Below are 26,526 nucleotides of genomic sequence, written 5' to 3'. Positions count from 1 at the left end.
GAGGTTTGGGGATATATCTCAGGGTAGAGTTCTTGTCTAACATGCACAAAACTCCAGGTTCTATCCTCAGCACCCCAAAAAAGCTATGGGCTGGATCACTCCTTTGCCGATTTCAGGGGCACGGCAGGGTTGCCAGGAGACAGTGGCCTCATGGTTAGGCTTTTCCTCCACAGAAGTCTCAGCAGGGCCAGGTCTGCACTTAGTGATCCTTGGTCACAGTGAATTAATCACTGTGCTCCTAGTAATGAGATATGTCACCAGCTACTAAAATCTCACCTGGGTGCCTGGAGAAGCTAAGGCCTGTGTCCTGCTTGCAGAGGACCCAGGTTCAGCTCCCAGCACCCATGGGCAGTGCACAACTGTCTGTAACTCCAGTTCCAGGGGACCCGACACCCTTTTCTGGCCTCCTCTGGTACCACATACATACAGAGTGCACATACACATATGTAGGCAAAACACAACATTATAAACATATTTAAAACATGTGTTTTTTTGTGTGTGAGGGAAGTTGGGCATTTGGAGGATGTTGCTGTATGACATGTTCCACTGCCCCTGGACTCCTCAAGGGTGGAGAAGGTGGGTGTTAACTGAGTCCAGCTTCTGGGGTCCTGTAAAGCAGGCAGATGTCTTCTTCCAGAAGGAGTTGGGAGAAAGCTCAGAATCACCCATTCCCCTGGGTCTGTCTTTCATAATGGCTTCTCTGTTATAGAATATTATTTTCAGGTGTGTTACTTTTGTTTATGTTGCATTTGTTTAGCTCTGTGAAGCTGTGTTACTGTGCCTGTCTAAAACACCTGATGCTCTAATAAAGAGCTGAACAGTCAATAGAGAGGCAGGAGAAAGGATAGGCAGGGCTGGTAGGCAGAAAGAATAAATGGAGAAATCTGGGAGAAAAAAGAAAGAGCAGGAGAACAAGGAGAGGAGGATGCCAGGGGCCAGCCACCCAGCCACCCAGCCACCACAGAGTAGGAGCGATAGTAAGATATACAGAAGTAAGATAGACTGAAGTAAGAGAAAGGTAAAAGCCCAGAGGCAAAAGGTAGATGAGATCATTTAAAGTTAAGAAAAGCTGGCAAGAAACAAGCCAAGCTAAGGTCAGTCATTTATGATTAAAAATAACCCTCCATGTGTGAATTATTTGGAAATAACTGGATGGTGAGCCCCCCAAAAGAGCAAAATCACCAACAACACTTCCCAGCATTAGCCACGGTTCTCACCACCTGGAGCTCTGATTTTAGGCTTCTCAGACCGCAGTCACAGGTGTAAGGGAAAAGCACACCCCATTTGCTGTCATTGATCTGGTGTAGCAGCTGGGCCTTCGTTTCCACCGGTGGCAGAGAGGAGCATCGTTACGGGTGGGAATTCACATCTAAATTTACTAAGTACTGGTGTTTCGATTCCACTCCTTCAAAAGGCTCTCCAGGAGTGGCTGCTGTGTGGCTCCCTCTGTGCAGAGGGCAAGCACAGGGAAAAGTCAACCAGTGGTGACTAAGTCAATATAGTGGCTACTTCAGGGTGGTAAGAATGAGGAGGGGCAGGGAGGGGCCTCCTGGGGAGAAGGTGATGTGCTCTGCAAAGTGAGGGCGAGTGTGTGCCTGAGTTAAAGCCCAGTGATTTAGAGCAGGCTCGGACTGAGGCGGCTCTAGATGTCACACATTCAAAGCCAGCCAGAGCGACACAGTGAGACCTTGTCTCAAAAACAGGCAACTGAACCAGACTGGCACTATTGGAAGGGAGTAGAAAGTGTGAGATGGGGCCTGCTTGGAGGGTTTCCAGTCCCTGGAGACAGAACCTTGAAGAAGATGGGGGTGTCCTCATCTCTCCCTTCTCTTCCTGACTCCCACAGACCCAGAGCAACAGGTTCGGTTGATGATGGGCTGAAACCTCTAAAACCTGTGAGTTAAACTTCTCTTTGTAAGTAGATCATCCAAAGCAAGCATTTTGTTACGATGACAGAGCATTGGCCAACACACTGCTCCTCCGTCAGTGGATGATGGGTTGCCTGCTCCCACCCCTGTCCTGGATAAAATTCTGGGATGGTCACTGTTAGAATGTATCTAGACTCTAAAACAACAACAAAAAAAAACCCACCCATGCTGAGGAGGCCCAGCCACGTGAGTTTGAAACACAGTGTCTCTTAGAGACGGGTCACAATGAATGACTCTGGAGCAGTAACTTGGGGGACTTGTCAAGTCTGAGGCCATTTTTTGCATGCCTCTTTGGAGGGTCAGTGGCTGCAAAGGCAGGCAGGCACTTGCAGGGGCTTCGGGCTTGTGTTTGTTCTCAGTAAGAGAGGTCAGTTTTGAATGTAAAAAAATGAGGACACAACTGCTCCTAGGTGTGGATGAGGAGAAAGTTTATTGTAGATATGAGGGAGAGAACAGCCAGAGGCATCTGCAAGAGTCCAGACTGAACCTGGCCGTGAGTGGGGGCGGTGTGGGGTGGGGATGGAGAGTGAGAGAGGCTGAGAAGGGAACAAGCAGACCAAGAGGCCGTGCGTCCAAAATGGCTGAGATATAGAGGGACCAGAAGCTGGCGAAGGGAAGTGAAGTCCAGCCCCTGAGAGGGAGAGGTTTAGGGTCGGGACGGGGTGAGAAGTGCCGGGAGGAGCCACGGGTGAGACTTGTCCCTGGTTTCTCTGAGAGCTGACAAGTTTGTCACAGCACAAGGAGTTTAGGGGCTAAGACTTCATCAGTGTGAGGAGTTGAGGACCGAGCATGTGGTAGAGACTTCGTTGTGAGTGATTTCCCTTTGAGCCAAATGACTACCATCTGGGAGTTCAGCTGTCTCCATTCCAAAGAGTTATTTCATCTGGGTGGCTTCTTGATTGTTTACGCCCCCTTCGTGGAGAGTTAAGGAGTCACAAGACCCACGCGTGGGTATCAGCAGCTCCCTACTGCCTGTTGTATGAAATTCTGCCTTAATTGCATGTGGCCTTGGGGAGGAGCTGGAGTATATAAAGGCCAGGGAGAATAGTGGAGGGTCTCCGTGGAATAGTGGAGCTCTCCGAAACTATGGGGAGCCTTTATCTCTGCTGAGTAAAGCCTCTCCATGTATGTGTGGGGATTGGAGGGATCCCTGAGTGTGTATTGTTGACGTGAGCAGTCACGTCAAGGACTCCATAACTCAGACCCACAAGAAAATGGCAAAGCCTTCCCACTGGGGTGAGGTTCAGAGGGACAGCCAAGCCTCCTCTGGTCTGGGTATTGATAGCATGCACAGACAGAGTCCACCATAGCTTTCACCTCGGAATGTTGACCGGCTGAAGCGACCTTAGGTGTTGCTCCTACCAAGATTAGCTAAGCAGGTCTCCTTGATTCCGCTGCACACCAAAGCACTGCCCCCTTGTGTGGCTGCAGTAACTCCACCCCTCCGTTCAACTCTGTGCAGCAAACCTGCCGAGCTTCTGGGTGCTGCAGCTTCATCAGAGTCCGGTCCACCGAGTTCCTGTGTGCCTTTTCTTCGTTCTCCTGCTGCCCTAATCACATCCGCCGCTGAAGCCATGCTGGATGTGGCCTAGGAGAAGCGAGTGCCCACAGCCCTGTAAGCAACCCTCACCTATGTTCTACAGGGAAGGCAAATAAACTCAGTGGCCTCCAGAGTAAACTCTGGTGGAACTGTGCCCCAATTTGTCACTGGGGCCCTAGGAGAAGGGGTGGAGACTGTTCATGTCTTCCCCCTGGGAAGGAATTTTAACAACAAGAGCTAAAGACTCAGCATAGCTTTGAAACTGATCTTTGCATGGCTTAAGCTGATAGTCTTATTTAGCAAATACCTTATTTCCTGATTCTTACTGTCCCATCAGCTTTTGGACATGGTTCAATAAGTCTGTGTTGTTTCTAATTTTAGCTTATTCTCTCCTCATCCAGACATGAAGGCTGTTTCCACAGTGCAGTGGAGGCCTCCAAGGAGCCTTCCTACAGGGCACGTGGTTTACAAGGAAGTAAATACAGGAAAGGGCTGGGAGTGAAGCTCAGAGGCGCATGTGCACTTAGCATCCGCAAGGCTCAGTCTTCGGTCCTCAGCATCTCGCAGAGGACCCGGGTTCGACTCCTAGCATCCCGAAGGGGACTCACAAGCCTCTGTAATTCCAGGTCAAGGAAATCTGGCTCCCTCTGCTGGCGTCCGCTGGCACTGCATGCGCTTGGTGCACACATATACCTCTACGCATAAATAAATACGTGGGAATGGGGTTGTGAATTCAGCCTGGTTGCTCTAAGCTGCCGCCTGTCTTCACAAGCTACCCCTGAGCAGCGGTGGCACCCATCCCTCAGACTCAGTGAACTCCCATGAGGCTACTTAGGCTCTGTTGACTGACTGGAACTTCCACTGGCGTGGAAATGCCCTTGGGTGCTTGAACAGCAATCTTAGTTATCTTCTGTGGATATATTCTAAAAAAAAAAGAATTTTGAAGAACTGTATCCGCTTATATATCTAATTTTTTTCATAAATTTGACAATCTCAAAGAATGTAATTTGTACTACACTGTAAATACAGACACTGAAATTACAGCTTTATTACTCTTTAGAGTGTTTTGCTTAAGTTTTGGGTGGTCTTGGACATGGTCAGGATAAAGAAGTAGGCTATGGGGTCAAAGAACAGACTTCACAAGTGTTCTCTGACAGCCACCATCCACCATGGCACCCCCACATACATACATACATACATACATACATACATGCAAGTTGGTAATCCCGCGATGCATCTGGGTAGTGATGTTAACAAGCTCTGGGTACACACTCCATTTGTTGAATGAAGTGTGTGCTTCAGAGCACACTCATGGGAATAAATCGCTGTAGATTCCTCCTCCTTGACCTTTCTTCTTCCAGGGGCTAGTTGTCTCTCTTTGTATATGAAAATGTATATTTACAAGATGTGCCTTGTAATGTTTTGATAGTTTCATTGTGGTACAAGTTACATGCTGTCTAGTTCACCTGTTTGCAGTGTGTAACCCAAAGGGATTTGGCATCCCTCGATGTAACTGGGGTGGTAGCTAAGCTTGGTTGTCGATTTGACACTCTCAGGGAGGGAACCTCAGTTTAGGGACTGTCTCTATCAGGCTGGCCTCAAAGTCTGTAGGACATTTTCTTTTTTCATTTTTTTTCCCTTTTGTTTTATTTTACAACACCATTCAGTTCTACATATCAACCACGGGTTCCCCTATTCTCCCCCTTTCAACCCCTCCCCTTACCCCCAACCCCCCCCCATTCCCACCTCCTCTAGGGCAAAGCCTCCCCCGAGGACTGCAATCAACCTGGTAGACTCAGTCTAGGCAGGTCCATGTAGGACATTTTCATAATCACGCATTGCTGTGGGGGTGCCCAGTACACTGTGGGTGGTGCCAGGTGGGCCTGGACTCTATATGAACGGCACTTGAGCAAGCCAGGGAAGCAAGTCAGTAAACGGCCTCCCTCCAAGACCTCTGCTTCAGTTCCTGCCTTGAGTCCTGACTTGGTTTCCCTCAACGGATTGTAACTCTAAGCTGAAATAAACCTTTTCTTCCCCGAGTGGCTTTTGGTCAGTGGTGTGTGCGTGGTGTGTGTGTGTGTGTGTGTGTGTGTGTGTGTGTGTGTGTTGGGAGGCAGCTTTGTTGTTTTGTTTTTTATTTTCAGATAGGATCTTGCTATGTAGCCCTGACTATCCTGGAATTCACTGTGTAAACCAAGCTGGTCTCAAACACACAGGGATCCTCCTGCCTCTGCCTCTTGAGTGCTGGAATTAAAGGTGTGTTTTTATCATAGCAACACAGCAAACTGGAACAGTTGGTGCATGTCCTCAGTCTACACGTCAAATTGTCTTGATTTTTTACGCATCTTTTTATCTCAATTTTGAACTTTATTGCTAATGTTTCAGCCCTGGATTTAGCCCCTGTTTACCTTACATTTTCTGCATGGTTTTCATCCCTCTGCTATTATGTGTAATTAAGCTACTTTTGACATTCAGCCTTCCAGACCGTGTATTAACTCTATCCCCAACAATGAGCCACACCTTAAAATTTGTTTATTGAAGTGGTAAACTTTAGGCCGAGTGTGGAGGCTAATGCCTGGAATCACAGCACCAGGAAGGTTGAGGCAGGAAAAATGCCATAAGTTGGAGACCAGCCTGGGCTAGTGTGTAAGATCCTGTCCTAAAAACCCGAAGTTAAGGGCTGAAGAGATGGCTCAGCAGTCAAGAGTCCTTGTTGCTCTTGTAGAGGCCTGGAGTTGGGATCCCAGCACCCGTGCCAGCTGCCCACACCCGTGCCGGCCGCCCACACCCATGCCGCCGCCCACACCCGTGCCGGCCGCTCACAACTCCTTGTAACTCTAGCCCCGGGGGGATCTGACGCCCTTTTCTGGCCTCTGTAGAGCTGCGCTCACGTGGAAAACATTCATACAGAACATTCAGGTGCGGTGGTGTGAGTGAGAACGGCCCCCAGTTGGTGGAACTGTTGGGGAAGGACTAGGAGGTGTGGCCTTGTCAGAGACGTGTCACTGGGAATGAGCGCTAGTGTTTCAAAAGTCCAAGTCATCCCCAGTGTTTTTCTGTCTCTTCATTGTGTCTCATGATGTGGGATCTCAGCTGCTGCTCAACAACAAGCCTGCCTATCTGCCTGCTGTCACGCTCCTCACCATGCTGGTCATGGACTCTCTAACCTTCTGAAACTGAAAGCCCCTAATAAACTCTTCTATAAATTGCCTGGGTCATGGTATTTCATCACAGCAATAGAAAAATAACTAAGACACCAGGATAGTGGATCCTGCTTGGGGCAGGAAGACTAAGAAAAAGAGAACACACGGATCTTGAACAAACCCTCTGGATTTTGCTGTGGAGATTGTGAAGGCTGCAGAGATTCCATTATGAAAGCTCTCTCAAATAACTGGACAGTTTCCTTCAGAGCTCTAGACACCCACCCATACACATAGATTCTCTCTTCAGACATGTTGGATGTATTTATTTCTTTGTGAAATGACCAATGCATTACCCTGCTTCCTGTGTCTGGGAAAATGCATCTTTCTCAAGGATATCAGGGACCCAAACAAAGTTGGGAAGGGACTCCTGGGAGTACAAATGACCAAGCAGCTCAGATCTCCTCTGAAGGATGCAGTCCTGGGCTCCATGGGCAGTACTTGTTATCGCTCATTCATTTCCATGACCCCAGAGGTTACTGGTCTCCTCCAGGACCAGGTAGGGCTCCACAGAGGTGTTTGGGGTTCTCCAGGACCAGGGTGCGGGTGGTAGAGAGGTATGTCAGCAGCATTTCTCAGAGACAGGTATCTTTTCTAGAAAAAGAGCCCATAGTTTAAGAACCATGTCTCCCTCTCCCCACAACTCTTCCCGATGTTCCAACCATCCCCTCTCCCGAAACCCTCCAGCTGCCCTCCAGTCCTCTTAACACTCTTTGCTCAGACTCAGGGGTTTCCTTGGGGTGTGGATCCACCCTTCTGATTATAACTTGGTGTTTCTACTTGTAACTCTCCTGATCTCTATTTCCTCTCTACTTCTGACTTGGGCTTCTGTGATCCTCCACCTCTGCTTTCCCTAAGCACCTTGTTATATATCAGGCACTCACCACAAAAAAGAAGAGCACAGCAAAGAGTCCTGCAGCCATAACAACGGAGGCCAGGGTGATGAGGAAGATTTCCCAAGGCTCCAGGGACCCACTGGCCTTCACCTCGTTCACCGTGTCAGTGTGGTTGGAGGTGGTGTACGTTCCAGTTGAAACTGCCAGGCTAGAGCTGCTGCGGGTGGTTGTCCTGCCAGAGCTGGAGGCTGTGCTGGTCCCAGCTGTGGTTGGGGTGGATGTAGAGCTGGAGGCCATGCTGATCCCAGCTGTGGTTGGGGTGAGTGTGGAGCTGGAGGCCATGCTGATCCCAGCTGTGGTTGGGGTGGATGTAGAGCTGGAGGCCATGCTGGTCCCAGCTGTGGTTGGGGTGGATGTAGAGCTGGAGGCTGTGCTGGTCCCAGCTGTGGTTGGGGTGGATGTAGAGCTGGAGGCCATGCTGGTCCCAGCTGTGGTTGGGGTTGATGTAGAGCTGGAGGCTATGGTGGTCCCAGCTGTGGTTGGGGTGGATGTAGAGCTGGAGGCCATGCTGCTCCCAGTTGTGGTCAGGGTGGATGTAGAGCTGGAGGCTGTGCTGGTCCCAGCTGTGGTTGGGGTGGATGTAAAGCTGGAGGCCATGGTGGTCCCAGCTGTGGTTGGGGTGGATGTAGACCTGGAGTCCATGCTGATCCCAGCTGTGGTTGGGGTGGATGTAGAGCTGGAGGCCATGCTGGTCCCAGCTGTGGTTGGGGTGGATGTAGAGCTGGAGGCTGTCCTGGTCCCAGCTGTGGTTGGGGTGGATGTAGAGCTGGAGGCTGTGCTGGTCCCAGCTGTGGTTGGGGTGGATGTAGAGCTGGAGGCCATGGTGGTCCCTGCTGTGGTTGGGGTGGATGTAGAGCTGGAGGCTGTGCTGGTCCCAGCTGTGGTTGGGGTGGATGTAGAGCTGGAGGCTGTGCTGGTCCCAGCTGTGGTCAGGGTGGATGTAGAGCTGGAGGCTGTGCTGGTCCCAGCTGTGGTTGGGGTGGATGTAGAGCTGGAGGCTGTGCTGGTCCCACCTGTGGTTGGGGTGGATGTGGAGCTGGAGGCTGTGCTGGTCCCAGCTGTGGTTGGGGTGGATGTAGAGCTGGAGGCCATGGTGGTCCCTGCTGTGGTTGGGGTGGATGTAGAGCTGGAGGCTGTGCTGGTCCCAGCTGTGGTTGGGGTGGATGTAGAGCTGGAGGCTGTGCTGGTCCCAGCTGTGGTTGGGGTGGATGTAGAGCTGGAGGCCATGGTGGTCCCAGCTGTGGTTGGGGTGGATGTAGAGCTGGAGGCTGTGCTGGTCCCAGCTGTGGTTGGGGTGGATGTAGAGCTGGAGGCTGTGCTGGTCCCAGCTGTGGTTGGGGTGGATGTGGAGCTGGAGGCCATGGTGGTCCCAGCTGTGGTCGGGGTGGATGTAGAGCTGGAGGCTGTGCTGGTCCCAGCTGTGGTTGGGGTGGATGTAGAGCTGGAGGCTGTGCTGGTCCCACTGTGGTGTGTGGAGCTGTGGATGTGGTGGAGCTGGAGGCCATGGTGGTCCCAGCTGTGGTTGGGGTGGATGTAGAGCTGGAGGCTGTGCTGGTCCCTGCTGTGGTTGGGGTGGATGTAGAGCTGGAGGCTGTGCTGGTCCCAGCTGTGGTTGGGGTGGATGTAGAGCTGGAGGCCATGGTGGTCCCAGCTGTGGTCGGGGTGGATGTAGAGCTGGAGGCTGTGCTGGTCCCAGCTGTGGTTGGGGTGGATGTAGAACTGGAGGCTGTGCTGGTCCCAGCTGTGGTTGGGGTGGATGTGGAGCTGGAGGCCATGGTGGTCCCAGCTGTGGTTGGGGTGGATGTAGAGCTGGAGGCTGTGCTGGTCCCAGCTGTGGTTGGGGTGGATGTAGAGCTGGAGGCCATGGTGGTCCCTGCTGTGGTTGGGGTGGATGTAGAGCTGGAGGACAAGCTGGTCCCAGCTGTGGTTGGGGTGGATGTAGAGCTGGAGGACAAGCTTGTCCCAGCTGTGGTTGGGGTGGGTGTAGAGCTGGAGTTCATGCTGATCCCAGCTGTGGTTGGGGTGGATGTAGAGCTGGAGGACAAGCTGGTCCCTGCTGTGGTTGGGGTGGATGTAGAGCTGGAGGACAAGCTGGTCCCAGCTGTGGTTGGGGTGGGTGTATAGCTGGAGTCCATGCTGATCCCAGCTGTGGTTGGTGTGGATGTAAAGCTGGAGGCCATGGTGGTCCCAGCTGTGGTTGGGGTGGATGTAAACCTGGAGGCCATGGTGGTCCCAGCTGTGGTTGGGGTGGATGTAGAGCTGGAGGCTGTGCTGGTCCCAGCTGTGGTTGGGGTGGATGTAAACCTGGAGGCCATGGTGGTCCCAGCTGTGGTTGGGGTGGATGTAAAGCTGGAGGCCATGGTGGTCCCAGCTGTGGTTGGGATGGATGTAGAGCTGGAGGCTGTGCTGGTCCCAGCTGTGGTTGGGGTGGATGTAGAGCTGGAGGCTGTCCTGGTCCCAGCTGTGGTTGGGGTGGACGTAGAGCTGGATGCTGTGCTGGTCCCACCTGTGGTTGGGGTGGATGTAGAGCTGGAGGACATGCTGGTTTCAGTGGTTTTCGGCATTGATGTAGAGGGTAAGGATGTGCTGGAGGTAATGATGATATTTACTGTGGTATAACACAAGGTGTTTTTCTGAATATAACCACGAAAGATAACTGTATAGATTGAACATATTTGCCTTTTTCTTCCTTCTTTGTCAAAATCATTACATTAGTGATTTTATTTATTGCTCATGATTGCTTTATGGACACCATTATTATCAATTATCTAATGAAGTACTACAAATATTGATGTTTTTCCTGGTGCCTATGAAGAGCAGGAGAGTGTGTTGGTTCCCCTAGAACTGGAATTGCAGATGGTTGTTGGTCACCATTTGGATTCTGGGAATCGAACCTGGGTCCTGTGGAAGAGTAGCCTGTGCTCCAAACTACTGAGTCATTTCTCCAGCCATATAAAAAATCCAAGTTTTATAAAAATCTCATAAAGGAATTACAGGGGCTTCACCTTAGTGGTGTTTGCCCAGTATAGGCAAAACCCTGCATTTGAGCCTCAATATGGATGTGTACACACACACACAAACACACACACAGACACACAGACACACAGACACACACACACACACACACACACACACAGAGAGAGAGAGAGAAAGAGGCAGAGATAGTTTTATCAAGTAATTGGGTAAAAGTTATATTATGTAAATATTTAATGTACTCTGTTGATGTCATAAAATATCCCAACAAAAGCAACTTTAAGGGAGGAAGGATTTATTTACAATTCCAGGTTATGGTACCTCCTGGCAGGGAAGGCAAGGATGACCCAAGCAGAAATGGCATGGGAAAGGGGTGGATTTGATTGGGAATGTTTTGAAGGATAAAAATTAAATAAATAAATAAAAATTATAGTTTGGATATGGGGTTGGAGAGATGGCTCAGTGGTGAAGAGCATTTGCTGCTTCAGGGGACCCAAGTTTGGTTTCCAGCATGTATGTAGGCAGGTCACAGCTTCCTGTAACTCCAGTTCCGGGGAATCCAATGTCCCATTCTGCTTTCCTCAGCACTGTACACACATGGCACATGTGTGCAGGCAAAATGCTCCCCCCCCCCAAAGTAAATTGTGGCTGGCTTGCTTTGGGTTCAAAGTGATAAGTGCCCCAGGCACCCCACTCCCCTCTTCTGTGGAGGCAGACCATGGAGTGTTAATTGATGTCAGAACTGTGGCATGAAGTAGAAGTCCAGAGTCTCACTCTGTACCAGGTTGTCTTTGAACTCCTCCTGATCCTCCTGCCTCAGTCTCCGGTGTGCTGGGACAACAGGCCTAAAAGCACTGTCGTGAGGGGTTTCTCACGCACTGCAGCAGTCCAGCCTCCAGCATAACATATCTTAAGCTTTGTGAAAGAAGTCCAGTGAGGACCAAAACCCACTGGGGTCTCTCACCCTCTGCTCTTTTGCTGAATTTGGAATCTAGAAGGTTCTTTCCATCTACTTGAGACAGTGTTTCCTTCACCACCTTCTCACAGAGGGAGCCTTCCTTTAATTTTATGATCATTTTTATTGTTGTCTTATAATTAATTTGCCAATAAGTCAGTTCTGATTTTCTGACCATTTCTTATTTTCAGACAGAGTCTTGCTATGTAGCTCTGGCTGATGGCTGAGACCTCAGGCATGAAAGAGCACATCCAGCCCTACTTTTTTTTTATTTTAGTGTGTGTGTGTGTGTGTGTGTGTGTGTGTGTGTGTGTGTGTGTGAATGTATTGCAGAGTTTTAAACTCAGGGCCTCCCATATGCCACATAAGCGCTCTAGCCATGAGCTACACTCTAGCTTCTTACTTTTTTTTAATTCTATGCTATATTATTTTAAGATAGGGTCTCTAGGGTCTCACCACACTGACCAGGCCCAGATAAGCCTTCCCACCTCAGTCCCACCAGTAGATGGAATTACAGGCCTGGACACCAGACCCAGTTTGGTGTTTGGACCCTCTTCTTGCTCTGAGGATGACTTACACTGATGTGGGATCAGGGTTACAGACAGGAGAGAATTTCAATGTCAAGAATATGAAAAACTAACATTAAAAAACAGTCAACCCAGGGCTGGAGAGATGGCTCAGCTTTTTAAGAGCACTGACTGCTCTTCCAGAGGGCCCAGGTTCAGTTCCTAGCTACCACAGTTGCTCATGACTGACTGTACCTCCAGTTCCAGGGATCCAACACCCTCACACAGAATATATACAGGCAAAACACCAGTGTACATTAAATAAATAAATCTTAAAAACAGTCAACTTTTCTTACTACTTCAACAACTGACCCACACCACACAAGTTATTACTCTTTCACAGATGTGTAAACTGAGGCACATGGAAGCCAGCCCTCCACAGTGTAGTTAGTGGAGCCATAACTCAGGTTACAGGCAATGTGAGACCAGAGCCCACATTTGTCAGTCACTGGCTCCTGGATGACGAAACACCATTCCCCTGAAGAGATGAAATGATGCGTCTCTTCTCTAGGAAGAACTGGAGCTTGTTACCAACTCTCCCACCTCCTCAGAGGTTCCCAGACCATCTATGTTTAGATAAAATCACTCACCATCTCCTAAAAGCAGGAGCTGCAAAAGCAGCCAGCACCCGGAATTACTTCCCCTCTGTATCTTCATCTGTCCCTGTGGCTGACCGGCAAAGGTACCTGGGTCCCAAATGTGGCCAAGCTCTAGAGAGTTCTTGAGAAAGAAGAGATGAAGAAGCTCCCAGGAGTTCTTCTTAGGGCTTGGCTCCTGGGGAGGGGGTGGAAGCCTGAGCTGTGAACCTTCCTCAGCACTAGGCTGTCACCTCTCTCTCATCATTGAAGTGCTGCTGTGACCTTTATAGATTCCTGTGGGCCCGGGTGAGGCTGGGCACTTGTCCTGACAGACTGCCAACTGTGAGCATGTAAGGAAACAGTACTGAGCCTGGGGAGGCAGCGGCCAAGGGGTCAAGGGAATGGTTTAAAAAAAAAAAAAAAAAAAGAGTGGGCTGGGTTGAAACAGGAAGGGACAAAGGGAAGATTGTCAGAGAGAAGGGACCCACCCTGAGGCAGGGATGGGGTCAGAAACCTGTTCTAGCTCAAGGTTTTGTTTCCTGGTCAAGATGTTCTGTAGCTTGACTTGAGCAGAGAAGAAGCCCAGAGGATCTCAGCTGAAGGCCAGGATCCTGTGTCACCACAGCAAATGAAAACACGAGACTCCAAAGGGAGCAGTCGGCAGGGACCTGGGCTCCTGGGTGTGCGGTAGACACTCATCGACTTGCGTTGAATTGATGGAGGAAGAGAGATCCAGGGTTGGTGAAGCCTTCTTTGGGATCTATCTCTGTCCATTTTCTGTTGTTAGAACAAAGTGCCTGGCTTGTTTGATTTCTGTTGCTGTGACAAAACACTCTGGCCAAAAGCAACGTGGGGAGGAAAAGATTTATGTGGTGAAAGACCACCTGCCTGGGGATGGTGCTGCCCACAGTGGGCTGGACCTTCCTGTATCGATGAATAAATCAAGATGATTTTCTACAGACATGCCTACAGGTCAATGTATTCTAGCAATGTCTCCGTCCAGACATCTCCTTTCAGAGGATGCTAGGTTGTATCAGGTTGACAGTTACAGTTCATCAGAACAATGTCAAAAAAAAGGGGGTGTTGATTTAGCTCATAGTGTAAAAGGCTCAAAGTCCAAGCTTGGGTAGCCCCATCTGCTTGCCTGTGGTGAAGGCTCTTAATTACAACATGGTGGTTGATGTCATGGTGGATTGGGTCATGGCAGAAACACATGTGAGCAGAACCAGATCACATGGTGAGATATGAAGAGAGATTTTAGGAATAGACTAGGTTCTCTGATAATACCCTGCTCTCTCCAGAGTGAGAAAGCACCCCCTCCGACAAACATTGACCCCTCTCAAAATGCCAATCACCTCCCCCTGGGTCTCACCTCTTGACTCTCAACCATGGGTATGCCCCTCCCCCCAGCGGAGCTTTCCCACCTAGGATCCTTCCAACATGCTGGTTCATCTTTCCAAACAAGACATCTCTCAGAAGTACACACCAGGGTCCTGCCTTGCCTTGGAAGACTGAGTCTACTGGAAGGGGGCTCAGTCTGAGTCCTCTAGGAGCATTGAGTTTGGTCTGGACACTTGGATGTTACCAGGAAAGAATGTGGCCGAACACATCCAAATGAGCAGGGGATTTGGGGAGTGTGGGGGAAGGGCACCACATGCCCAGGATGATGGAGTGCTTGCTACTGGTCTGTCAGCCCGACCTGGCCCTCACCCCCCTGTGAGAGAGAAGCAGCTTCATGCCAGAGGGAACGTTTCCGATCGTCTATGTGCAGGTGAGTGGACGTTCTTTGCGAGTAAGACCTGTTGTGAGGGAGCAGCTTGGAATGGAGGGGTCTGAGACAGGAAGGGATGTGGTGTGTTGGGAAAGGCTCAGAAGCAGGTCTCCACGGTGGACATGACAGGCCGCTCCTGAGGCTAAGGCAAGATCCTGCAGTGGCAGGTGAGGTTCCAGGCTTCCCGCAACTCTGCGGCTGAAAACTGTCGGCTCTCCAGGAAAGGGACCTTGCCAGCCCAACACAGACTTAGCCAGAGGGAAGGATCGTGGATGCAAACTCAGAGCCTATGATTTAGCAGCCTTCCAAAAGTTGTGCCGTGTGTACTGATCTGAATCTAAAAGTAACTAATCTCCTTACTCAAAACAGGGAACTTGGAACACCTCAATAATTCCCATGACTCATCTCCCAGTCACACCCGAATGTCAAAAGTGCTTTCGTTCAGTCTTTTGAGATCTGTGAGTGTGTTTGCTTCCTGAGACAGGGGCTTGCTACGTAGCCCAGGCTGGCCTCCAACTACAGACCCACCCCCGCCTTGTGTGCTCCACTGCACCCAGCAGTTTCTTTGCCTTGTTGTGACTGTGTGTCTGGGGTAGAACCGAGGACCTTCTGCATGTCACTCAGAGCTCTACACCACCCAGAGCTCCAGCCCCAGGCTTTAATTCTATTTTATTCTTTCTCCCTCACCAGAGACTAACAATACCGGTTTATGTGCCACCAGCCAAACATCTCTCACAGTTACATGAAGATGCAGGGAAACTGAGGAATACAACTTGAGTGACCTTACTGGGTGTGATAGCACATGCCTGAAATGCCAGGACTTGGGAGGCAGAGGCAGAAGAATGCAGGGTTCAAAACCAGCCTCGACTACATAGAAAGTTCAGAGCAACCTATGCTATATGAAACCCTGTCTCAATACAAATCTAACCCACCCCTCAAAAAACAAACAAACCCCCAAACTAAAGATGACCACGGATGTTTGTGGGTAGCTCTGAAGCCACGACACACATTTAAACCCATTTACTTTATAGTCTACATTTAATGTTTCTAACACTGAGAGTCTTTATAGACTTGAACCTCTTTATTTTGTGTTTGTTTACATTTAAGATTACTGACACCTCATTGATTTCTCTTAGAGTATCACTGTAGATGTTATCCGAAGGCCAAGCTGAAGGGATGATCTTCCTCAGAGAATGTGCCTATTTTTTCTAAGCACACACAGGCATGACCGTTTGAGGATTCTTTAAATTGGCTTGTAAGAGTGAGGGTTTTTTGACAGTATGTCAAAGTGTGTAGCCCTGGCTGTCCTGTAACTCACCATGTAGACCAGGCTGGCCTCAAACTCACAGAGATCCCTCTGCCTCTGCCTCCTGAGTGCTGGGTGTTAGTTATTTAGCTGCGTTATTTACTCTTCAAGGAAATGTCATGAAACATGACAGAATCCGCTTATAAGAGTTTATTAGAGATAAAGGGATAGAGTGCGCAGGCCTGTGGGAGAGACACATGCGTGGAGAAGAGGAAGAGGAGAAGAGGGAACTGGGAACATGGCGCTCCACTTTAAAACCGGCTGGGGGCGTGGCCAGGTCATGTCACTACTCCACGCTTGTGCGTAGATCACATGGTCACGTTGCGCACTTACGTGGCCATGTAACGTCACGGATCCTGGTTACGCGAGACGCCTTGACCTGGAAATGGCTATCTTGACCTGGAACTGGCTGGGCGGAAGTGTCCAGGTCTGCCGGGTATCCTGGTTACGAGAGACGCCCTGACCCGGAAATGCCTATCCTGACTGGAATTGGCTAGGCGGAAGTGTCCACCTGGTATATGCGACCGTGGGGGCGTGTTGTGAATCCTTCACTGGGATTAAAGGCATGTGCCACCTGGCTTTTAAAAAACTTTTGTAGGGACTGGAGAGATGACTGAGCACTTAAAAGCATTATCTGTTCTTCCAAAGGACCCAGGTTAGGTTCTTAACACCCACATGATGGCTCAGAGACCATTAAAACTCCAGTTCCAGGGCATCCGATCTCCTCATTTGGATCCTGAGTCACTGTACTCATGTGGGCAAGATACATAAAATAAAAATAAATGAATGCAAGGCATGGTTTGCACAGAGGGGTAGGGGAGCAAAGACAGGCAGATCTTTATGAGTTTGGGGCCAGCCTAATCTACATAGTGAGTTGTGAGTTCCAGGTTAGCCAGGGCTACACAGTGAGTCTCTTTTTCAAATAAATAAATAAATAAATAAATAAATAAATAAATAAATAAATAACACTAAGTAAATAAATTCAAGTATTTTAAATAAGATCTCTCAACTCTAGGAAGTGAAGCCTCAAGTATCACAGGACTGAGGCCTTTCCAGTGATGTTGACTCTAGCTGGAAGTCATGCTAAATACTGTTGTGTTTACTGTTTGTTTCTCAAGGTATACTTTCCTTACCCTTCCCTGTACCGTGCCTAGAGGCAGGTGATTTTGCTTGTGTTTCCTTCTGGGAAGGATGAATTTCATTTTATTTTATATTCTCAGGGAGGGTTCTTGATTTAAAAGAGGACTACTGGACAGACCACCTGGGCCGGTCCCACCAAGGTTGAAATACCTTAAGCTCAAATTCCATGGCTTCTTCTCACTTCCTGGTTCTTTCCTTTCCTACGTCAACCCAGGTGGCTTTTGTTTATCCAGGGTCATGCCACACAGCCCAGGTTGCCCGCAAACTCTTGTCCTGCTAGCTGCAGCCCCCTGGCTGCTGGCTTCATAGGTACGCATCGCCGTGGTTGACTCGTTTTTTAATTTTAGCGCTGCTCACTTTCCTGTCAACAGCTCCCCGAAGAAGACTTGCAGCCAGTCTCTTTTCCTTCTGGACACTTTCGGCGAGAACTCCGGTCCGTTACGGAGTGCTGCAGTTTCATTCTGCTGCTGCCCTAAAACACCCTGACCGAGAGCAACTTAGAGGAGGAAACGGTTTGTCCCGTTTACAGTTCCGGGTGACAGTCCATCACTGAGGGAGGTCAAGGCAGGAACTGGAAGGCAGGTCTACACTGCATTGTACACTTTTGAAGGAAACTGAGTCTCACAGTCTAGAGCTGCCATTGACCCCTAAAGCACAGCCCCGTTCCATTTTGAGTCTATCTAAACTTTACTCTTAAGCCTGCAAGATGGCTCAGTGGGTATGCCTGAGCCTGCTGCCGAGCCTGAGGACCTGAGCGCAATCCCCAGCACTCACGAGGTAGAAGGAGAGAATTGACTTCTCCCAGTTTTCCTCTGACCTCCACGTGCCAGTGAGACGGGATGCCTCCTGCAATCAATAAATAAATGTAATGAAAGCTTTTAAAAAAATGAATTCTATTTAAATGTCACCAAAACCCCACAACCTGGATACAAGAGTGGGACTTTTCCTTTTCCCAGTGAGAAGCCCCTTAGACCTGTTGGTGTGGTTTCTGTTGCTGCAGGACCTGACCTTGGGAGGCCACAGGTTTGTTCCTGAGTTCTTCGGTGACTTGGGCTAGGACCAAGGCCATTCTCCATCCACCACTCTGGCATGCTCTCAATACCTGGCAGAGCTAGGAAGGTTCCCGTTTCCACACAAGTTACTCACCATGTGGAAACTCAGTCCCACAGCATCCATAGCAACTAAAACCAGAGAAATAAGGACAGAGGTGAAAATATCCAGCTGGTTTGACCCTGTTTGTCTAGGGGGGCGGATGCTTGTTGATACTGGCCCTTATTAAATGGCCCTGTCTTTGGGAGAGGTGGTTGGTTAGTGGATGGACAGTCTGGCTGTCCTAGTTTGAATGTAATTGGCCCCCATAAGCTCATAGGGAATGGCGTTATTAGATGTGACGTTGTTGGAGTGGGTGTGGCCTTATTGGAGGAAGTGTGTCACTGTGGAGGCGGGCTTTGAGGTCTCCTACTCTCAAGCTATGCCTAGTGACACAGTTCACTTCCTGTTGCCTGCAGATCAAGATGTAGAACTCTCAGCTCCCTCTCCAGCACCATGTCTGCCGGCATGCTGCCATGTCCCACCTTGATGATAACGGACTAAGCCTCTGAAACTATACGCCAGCCCCAATTAAATGAAATGTTTTCCTTTAAAAGAGTGGCTGTAGTCATGGTGTCTCTTCACAGTAACAGAACCCCTGACTAAGACACTGGTCCTTCTGATCTAAGGATGAGGAGGTTGATGCTGCTGCCTCAGGATATGCCCAGGCGAGAGGCGTTCGGAGCTGTTGAGATTGTGTGTGGGGTCCCTGCCAGGGTCCCGGAAACAGAAGCAGTGGTGAACATCAGGTCCTCTGGTTTCTGTGGAAGACGCCGCCAATGTCCAGGGTCTCCAGTGAGCCTGAAGTGGAAGCCAAGGTGGTCACAGATCCTGCAGAAGAGGAATTGACAGTCTCAGAAGTGGGGGGGCCCTATGGTGGCCTCAAGAAGTATGCTGGAGACCCTCATTGGCACAGGCATTGTGGCAGAAGAGACGACAACCTCAGAGGCTGAAATGGAAGCTGTTGTGGTCTCAGAGAGTGTGGCGGAAGCAGGGTATGTGCAGACGTTATCATGGAGATTGTGGGAGGCAAGGGCACTGTGACAGCAAGCAAGGTGGTCACCGTGAGGCTTGGGTCGTTTCAGAGGTCGAGGTGTGGCAGGAGGGTTGCCCAGTGTCTGTGGATGCACAGCACTGGCAATGGGTATGTGTGCACTTGGCTTGGCTATGGGAGAGAAGTCCAAGCTGTCCGCCTGTGACTAGGGCAGAAACTGACCTAGTAGATCTCCTGCTGGGACAAGGGAATCCAGAACCATGGCAGCTCTGTTCCGCAGAAGAACTCCAAGGTCCACCCACCAGGGGGTGCCTCAGGAGAAGGCAGGGCTGCAGATTGATGAACTGGAGCCTAGGCTGGCCCCTGCCCTCTGGGTCTTGGGCGTGGCAAGCTCCTGCAATGACCTTCAGGAGGCACAAGGACACAGGCATGCAGAAAAGGAGGTATTCCCTCCAGACCTGCTCATTAAGTAGTTATGCTTCATGTGGGCCCAGCCCCAAGCTCATTAAAGACTTCTCTGTGGGTTTCAGGGTAATAGTGAGGAGAGACATGAGCCCCAGGGGAACTGTACTCAGTTGGATGGTTACACTCTAGGGGGAACAGTTCCTATTAATTATTATTAGTAGTGTCTAGATTAGAAGAATTCAAAGTCGGGGCCAAGGTGTTTAGCATCCCGCCTCGGGCCACTCCACTCTGGGTGGACAGCTCTGCTGAGTCACATCTGCCCAGACAACTGAAAACCACACAACCTTCTTTTCTTCCAGGAGTCCCTGCCTGCCATAGGCTTCACCAGGGACCTGAGTCTGGGGTTCCTCTGGCCCCTGAGGTACACTTGTTCTGAAGCCCAGCTGCCGTCTGCCCCCAGCACAGCCTGTCCCCTGATGGGACATCCAGAGAGATTGTCCAGAAGCAACCCAGATAGTTCAGGATCATCCACGTTAGGGCCAGGATTACTGACCTTGAGGGGCTTCCTAATATCTAGAAAGGGGGAGAAGAAAAGTAGCAAATAGTGACCTTCCACCCTGCTGCCTGGTTAAGGTTGGAGTCTGGCTGGACAGCCTGTGGCACACTGAGTGCCTTGTCAGCCACCCTTCTCCATGGTCAGTGGACATCAAGGCTATGTGGGTAATGGGCATGTTCTGTGGGACGGTTTTGGCATCTTAACAGAGAGACATGCTGCTTATAAATATTAGTTTAATTGCTCAGGTTATTTAATCTGCACAGCACTTCCTGTGACGACTCTTGTGGAAGTCTTTTAGTGTTCCTTCATTTTTGTCTCAGGCAGGAACCTTGTCCTATATGTCTTTATATTAACGGATTACACAAGGAGGATATTTAGAAATGCTGCTTATGGGGCTCCAGAGTCAGCTCAACCATTAAGAGCAAGCCCTGCTCTTGCAGAGACCTGAGTTCGGTTCCCAACACCCACGCTGGGTGGTTCACAGCCACCTGTAACTCCATCACCAGGAGAATCTGATGCCCTCTTCTGGCCCTCTGTGGGCAACTGCACACACACACACACACACACACACACACACACACACACACAATCTTTAAAAAAAATAAAACCTTTCTTATCAATACTGAATTCCTCACCCCCCTCACTTTGTCACAAGGCAGATAAATCCACAATGAGTTCGACTGAGCTTTTACCTGAACCCAGAAATGGCCATTTTAGAAACAATAGAAATTCTGTCTCCTCTCTCTGGCCCTTCAAAGAACTCCTGTCCTCACTCCAACCTCTCCTGTCCAGGGTCACCCATAAGACCATGGGGACACAGGACCAGGGACATGAGTCAGTTCTTCCACCTGAGACTCCACAGTCTGGAGTCTGTACCTTACAAATGCATTACCCTCTATTACAGAAGCCCAGCGGAGGGCACCTGTCCTCTGTCTACTACCCCCCCACCCCCGCCCCGTCAGTACCAGGTAAAAGGATGGGATAAACTGGAAAGAAAACCCCCAAAGCACACCGACATTAACTTGGTAAAAGACAGGTAGTCAGAGCATGCTGGGAGAGTGAGAGGGGACGCGCTGGGGAGAAGACGGTGGCTGCGAGAAGAACCCGGCACGACTCGTGGTGAGAGATGCAGGAATACAATTGCTGAGTGGGTGCCCCACCAGGGAAGGCTGCTGATGAGGACGGTGGGTGAGACTGCAGGCGAACACAAGCCCCTCTGTGTGCACTCACCCATAAACAGGAAATCCACCACAGACATCCAGAATAACCAAGGGACTCACAAGGAAGAGGGAAGAGCCACGGGGTGGAGGAGTTTCTTTTGCAGGGTTGGGGTGTGTGTGTGTGTGTGTGTGTGTGTGTGTGTGTGTGTGTGTGTGTGTGTGTCCAGGCAATGGAGAGAACGGGAAACAAAACACTTCAATCTTCCTTTATTCTTGAGCCCTTTTTTTAATTAAAAAAATAATAATAATAAGATCTAGCATCCCGGAAATTCAAAAGTGTGTTCAACTTAAGTAGGGGTGGACGGAATTACTATAAATCAGTTTTTAAAAAATAATTTATTTGTATTTTATGTACATTGGTGTTCTGCCTGTGTGTATGTCTGTGTGAGGGTGTCAGATCCCCTGGAACAGGCATTACAGACCGCTGTGAGCTGCCATGTGGGTGCTAGGACTTGAACCCAGGTCCTCTGGAAGAACAGCAGTACTCCCAATCACTGAGCCATCTCTCCAGCCACTATAAGTCAGGTTTTAAATCTGGGGTACTTGCCTCCATTCCTCCTGCCCCCCAGGGTCTTATTTCACTCTTGGGGTGCTGTCTTCTGAAGTGCCTCTCTCAGAACCTGGGGTCTTGTCCTGGTCCCACCCCTGTCCATAAAATGCCTTATTCTCACACTGCCACTTTCTATGGAGAGCACTTGCATTATTCATTCTTCTCTTTCCTCCCAATGTACGCTGTCACCCTTACCACCTTGCTCCTCAACTAGTCAGTTAAGAACGTGGCCAATAGGGCTTACAGCTGTAATCTGTCAGTTTTTGCTGCCCTTTCTAAGTCCAGGAAGTTGGAGTCATGAGTCTAATTCATCTCCCAGGAAAGGGGCAAAGCCTGGAAGAGCTGGGGATTCAGGTCTCAAGATCACGGAGGGGAAGGAATCTGGTTTGGTTTCAGATTCTGCTGCTCCATCAGGTAGACGGGGTAGGAATTGTGGCCCCCTCCATCCTCAAAGTCAGCATCCTCTGAGTTCTGGGCCAGCACACGGCGTGTTCGCGATGCGCAGGCAACCTGAGACCACAGAGGAAGGAGTAAGATCACCAGCAGCTGTTTGATTTCGTCAACCACCCTTGGGACTTTTCTCTCTGTTCCTGTACCGTTTGCTTGTCCAAGATTCTATCCAAATCTTGGCCCATATTCCAGACCTGGATCCAATGCAGAATCTCAGATTTCACCCCACTGCCCCCCTCTGCCCCTATCCACCTTGTCCTTATACCCCACCTTCACACCCTAGACTACAACCAACTCCCAAATTTTCTCTCACACACTGCTTTCATCTCGGCCACAGCCTTCTCTTCCAACTGTTCACGTCTCACGGATTCATGGTTTTTCTCCTGTTTTCACATTCCACCCCAGCTCATTATTCTAACTCTGGCCCCCAATCTCTCCTCAACCTCTCTCTGTGTCCCCAACCCCATTGCTCTTACCAAACAGATCAGGCCAACAGAGATCAGCAGGACAATCACGGCCAGGAGGATCACAACAACTATGGCCCATGCAGGGAACGAATTGCTCTCCTGCCTGGCCCCAGCAGTGTGGAGGCCTCCGGGTGAGCTCTGGCTGTTCTGCTGAGCGTGATGAGCTTCTGAAGTGAGGAGTCCCAGGTCCCTTCTAGTTGTTACAGAGTCAATGAGTCCCTGGTGTGTGGTCTCAATTTTATGGAAATGAGGAGAGAAAGCAGTGGACTTGTCCTCTGTGGCCTTGACTGGAGGTCCCGTGGACATTAAAACTGCCACTGTTTTCTCTGGGTTTCCTGTAGTTTTCATAGTCTTAGTGGCCAGTGTGGTTTTCCTCCAGAATACTGTGGGACTTTCTGAGACTTTTGTGGCTTTCTGGGTGGTTGATAGCAGCATGCCTCCTCCTGGGTGTTCTGGTTAGAGGGTTCCTAGACTGCAGTGATAGGGACCGAGCGGGTGGTATCAGACGCAGGGTGCGTCGTACACTCATACTAGTTACACTGGCGGACGGAGTAACTTTCGTGAGATCGGTGACATGACTGTTTTCGATGCATCGCTCGGTGCCTAGCAGCTGACCGATGCGTGGCTATGCATGTTGAGAGTATCACTACTAATATGGAGTAGGGAGGGTATTAAGTTAACCTGAGACCGGTCGACGATCACGTTGGAGGGGCTGAGGGTCCTCATGTCATCGGTAAGGCTGCTATTCTCGAATTAAAAGCAGCGGCGAACAAGTGGGCTGTAGGGTACAGATAATAATACCGAGTCTCTCTTTCATCGACCGAGTGGGGTTTTGCTTGGGGTCTTGTGGTTCCTCTCATTGAGCCTTGGATGTGGTCTCTCATTTCATACTGAGATGAGGTGTTGCCGTTGGGGTTGATGTGAGTCGCCTCTCGATGTGGCCTGATGTGAGGTGGTCTCTTTCATACTGAGTAGGGGTGGTGCCTTAGGGTCTTATGGTCCTCATCATTGAGTACTTTGGATAGGAGGTACTCTCATTTCATGACTGCGAGATGGGTCGTTGCTTGGGATGCTTGTGGTTTTATTCCTAATTGGCCGAATACACTTTTCTCTTTCATAGATCTGTAACATCACTTGCAGGATTGTGTGGTCCCCATCATTGGGCACTGATGTAGTGACTCTGCTTTGCATATAAAGTGGGTGTTGGCTTCGGGGTGATGTGGTCTATTCGTCACTGCATTGATGCTGGGGTGTGTCTCCGTTTTCATACTGCGTCAGCGTGTTAGACTGTGGTGGTCTGTATGGGTCCTCCACCGTTCATTGACTGGATAGAGTCCTCTTATCATACTGAGTGGGTTTGCTGGGATCTTGTGGTTTTTCCTAATTTTATTTTCTTGTACTGTTTTTTTTGGCCGAACACTTCTCTTTTCACTAATCTGTGTAGGAAACATCACTGAAGTCTTAAGAGCACCTTGATGGTGTGGTCCTCAGGCATGCAGTTAGGCGTGACTTGTACTTCTTTCATATTGAGGTGGGTGTATGTAGCTATATGGGTCTGTTGTGCGACCACTCGAGTACGAAGTTGCAGGTTGACCGATGGGATGTCTGAGTATACTGGTGGCTCGTCACTGTTGGTGATCGCTTCTTTCCATACGCCGTGAAGTGGGTGTTGCTTGCAGGTGGGTCCGTGATGATATGGGTCCTTCGTAGATCCCAATGTTGACTGATGTGATGATTAGCATCATACTGTCTGAGGATCTAGCATGAGGTTGGGGTGTTGCTTGGGGTGATGTGGTCATCTCATTGAGAGGCGGTATGATGTGTGTTGCGTCTTTGTATCATAAACTGGAGTTGGATGTTGTGCTTGGGGTCTTAAGTGGTCTCTCTCATTGAATTGCATAGAAGTCATCGCTTATCATAGCTGATGAGGATAGTTGCTTGGGATTCTTGTGGCTTTCCTGATTAGGCCGAAGTACACTAATTCTCTGATCCTGATAGTCTAGATAAACATCGAACTTGAGAGGTTATAGTGTGGTCGATTCATTTGATTGGCATGATGTGGGTGTCTCTTTCATTATAACCGAGTGGGGTGTTAGCTCATTGAGTCCTTGCAGGTCCGGTATTCTGGCTTGGCCTATGGTGGAGTACGTCTCTTTCATTACTGAGTGGAGGGGTAGCTTGGGGTCTTGTGGTCCTCTGTTATTCAGTTGGCTGATTGTGGTGTCTTGCCTTTCACATACTGAATGCGGATGGTGTTGCAGCTTGGGGGCGTCCTGTGAGGTTCTGCTCACATGGGTGATAGTGGGTGTTCTCGTTCTTCGTCATAGCGGTGTTATGCTTGGGAGCGTCTCTGTCGTGTGAGATCGGCTTACTTTCATGTGTGAGACGTGTAAATGTGTGTCGTCTTACTCTTTTTTCACGTAACTGTAGATGGGTGTTGGCCTTGGTCGGTCGGTCTAATGGATCCTCTCGAATTGGCTTTAGATAGAATAACGTTGCTCTTTTCAGGACTGATGGATGGAAGTAGTTGCTTGAGGGGTGAGTGTCTCTACTATCTGTAGGCGCTGGAGTGTTAGGTGGTCTGCTATTATTTCATTGACTAGATGTGGGATGTATATGCGATTGAGGAGTCTGCTATTAGAGGGTCTTCGTGTATTGGTCTGAGTGTGTGTCTCTATCACTTTTCGCATTCAGGGGTGATTTGTTGGGGTCTTGTGTCCGTTACTCATTGGCCTCGATGTGGTCTCTCTTTCATACTGAGTGGGTGTTGCTTGGGATCTTGTGGTTTTCCTATTGACCGATACACTTTCTCTTTCATAGTCTGTAAGCATCACTTGAGATTGTGTGGTCCTCTCATTGGCTGATGTGGTGTCTCTTTCATACCGAGTGGGTGTTGCTTGGGGTCTTGTGGTCCTCTCACTGACTGATGTGGTCTCTTTGATGTGTTCTGTAGTCACTTGGACAGGCTTGTCTGAGGCAAATGGAGTCCTGTGATCTTCCTCTCCTGGTGTTGCTGGAGTCCTTGGAGTCCTGTATGAGGTCCTTGGGGCTTCTGAGGATTTTACTGAGGAAGATGTGGTTTCTCCGCGGAGCTCTGAGTCATGGGAAGGAGTTGTGGGTTTAGGTGAGGTGGTCCTTAGCCTCGCGCTGGTGTCCACAGGTCTGGCTGGTGTACCCGAGTTCCTCGTTATTCTGGCTTTGCTTGTTGTAGACTTACACGTCGTTCTCCTCCTGGGTGCTGAGGTTGAATGACGTCCCTCTGATCCTTTCTCTGTGTTAGTGGATTTGGGGTCATCAGCTGAGCGTCCATTCCGGATCATCGGGTCTTTGCTTTGGCTGCTGGCCTTCTTTTCCAAAACAGGAGTCATTTCATAATGAACAGTGGTGTTTTGGTAGTCAATGGCTTTGGAGTTGTCTATAGGTTTATGAACTGGTTTGGCAAGGCGAACTTTGTTGCACTGTTTTTTGGGCTTCTGGGTTGCTGTAGACTTGGGGAGGCCTGGAGGCCGTTGTCCTGAGTCCAGATCAGCGTGGGTAGAAGGAGCCCTGTGAGTAAGGCCTGGAGTAGGGGTGAGTAAATGATCAGGTGTTGAAGCTTCACCAGTCTTCTGAAGTTCTTGAAATGTGTTAGCACCTGTGGAGAGAGAGACAGATAAGAAACTTCCCTGAAATCTTGCCTGCCTCTGTACTAGGCATCCTTGGGATGCACAGCTGTCTCCTCAGGAAGGTTCATTAGAATACCACACTGTGGGTCCCATCCTCACCTCTAGCTACTGAACTTTGGCTCAAACTGTACCTTCAGCAAATCCATTCCTCGCCTTTCCTCTCTGCCTTCTGGCATCTCTCCTGGTTCCTCTTTAGATCTAGTTGTCTCTCATTGGTTGATATGGTCTCTCCCTCATACCCCATGGGCATTGTTTGGACTCTTGTGGTCCTCCCATG

At 49.6% G+C, this 26,526-nt stretch overlaps 2 protein-coding genes across 2 annotated transcripts; both read right to left on the bottom strand.

Annotated features, from left to right (window-relative positions):
- Window positions 1-7,540: 7,540 nt before the first annotated feature.
- Window positions 7,541-9,679, bottom strand: LOC114705824 (putative GPI-anchored protein pfl2). The gene is made up of 2 exons (XM_028887942.2): window positions 9,098-9,679; window positions 7,541-9,020 (listed from the first exon to the last, which is right to left on the bottom strand). Exons 1-2 carry the CDS (start codon window positions 9,562-9,564, stop codon window positions 7,541-7,543), a joined length of 1,947 nt encoding a protein of 648 aa, XP_028743775.2. The 5' UTR covers window positions 9,565-9,679.
- An 11,942-nt stretch (window positions 9,680-21,621) lies between these two features.
- On the bottom strand, window positions 21,622-26,395 carry LOC114705792 (mucin-like protein 3). The gene is made up of 4 exons (XM_037200069.1): window positions 26,359-26,395; window positions 25,310-26,218; window positions 22,594-23,036; window positions 21,622-22,177 (listed from the first exon to the last, which is right to left on the bottom strand). The coding sequence occupies exons 1-4, from the start codon at window positions 26,393-26,395 to the stop codon at window positions 22,031-22,033; spliced, it is 1,536 nt and encodes a 511-aa protein (XP_037055964.1). The 3' UTR covers window positions 21,622-22,030.
- Between the last annotated feature and the right edge of the window lie 131 nt (window positions 26,396-26,526).

This window comes from Peromyscus leucopus, chromosome 16_21 (assembly GCF_004664715.2).
Source record: "Peromyscus leucopus breed LL Stock chromosome 16_21, UCI_PerLeu_2.1, whole genome shotgun sequence".
NCBI classification, from domain to species: Eukaryota; Metazoa; Chordata; class Mammalia; order Rodentia; family Cricetidae; genus Peromyscus; species Peromyscus leucopus.
Note: the sequence above shows the minus strand (reverse complement) of the source record. Positions and strands in the feature narration are given on the sequence as shown.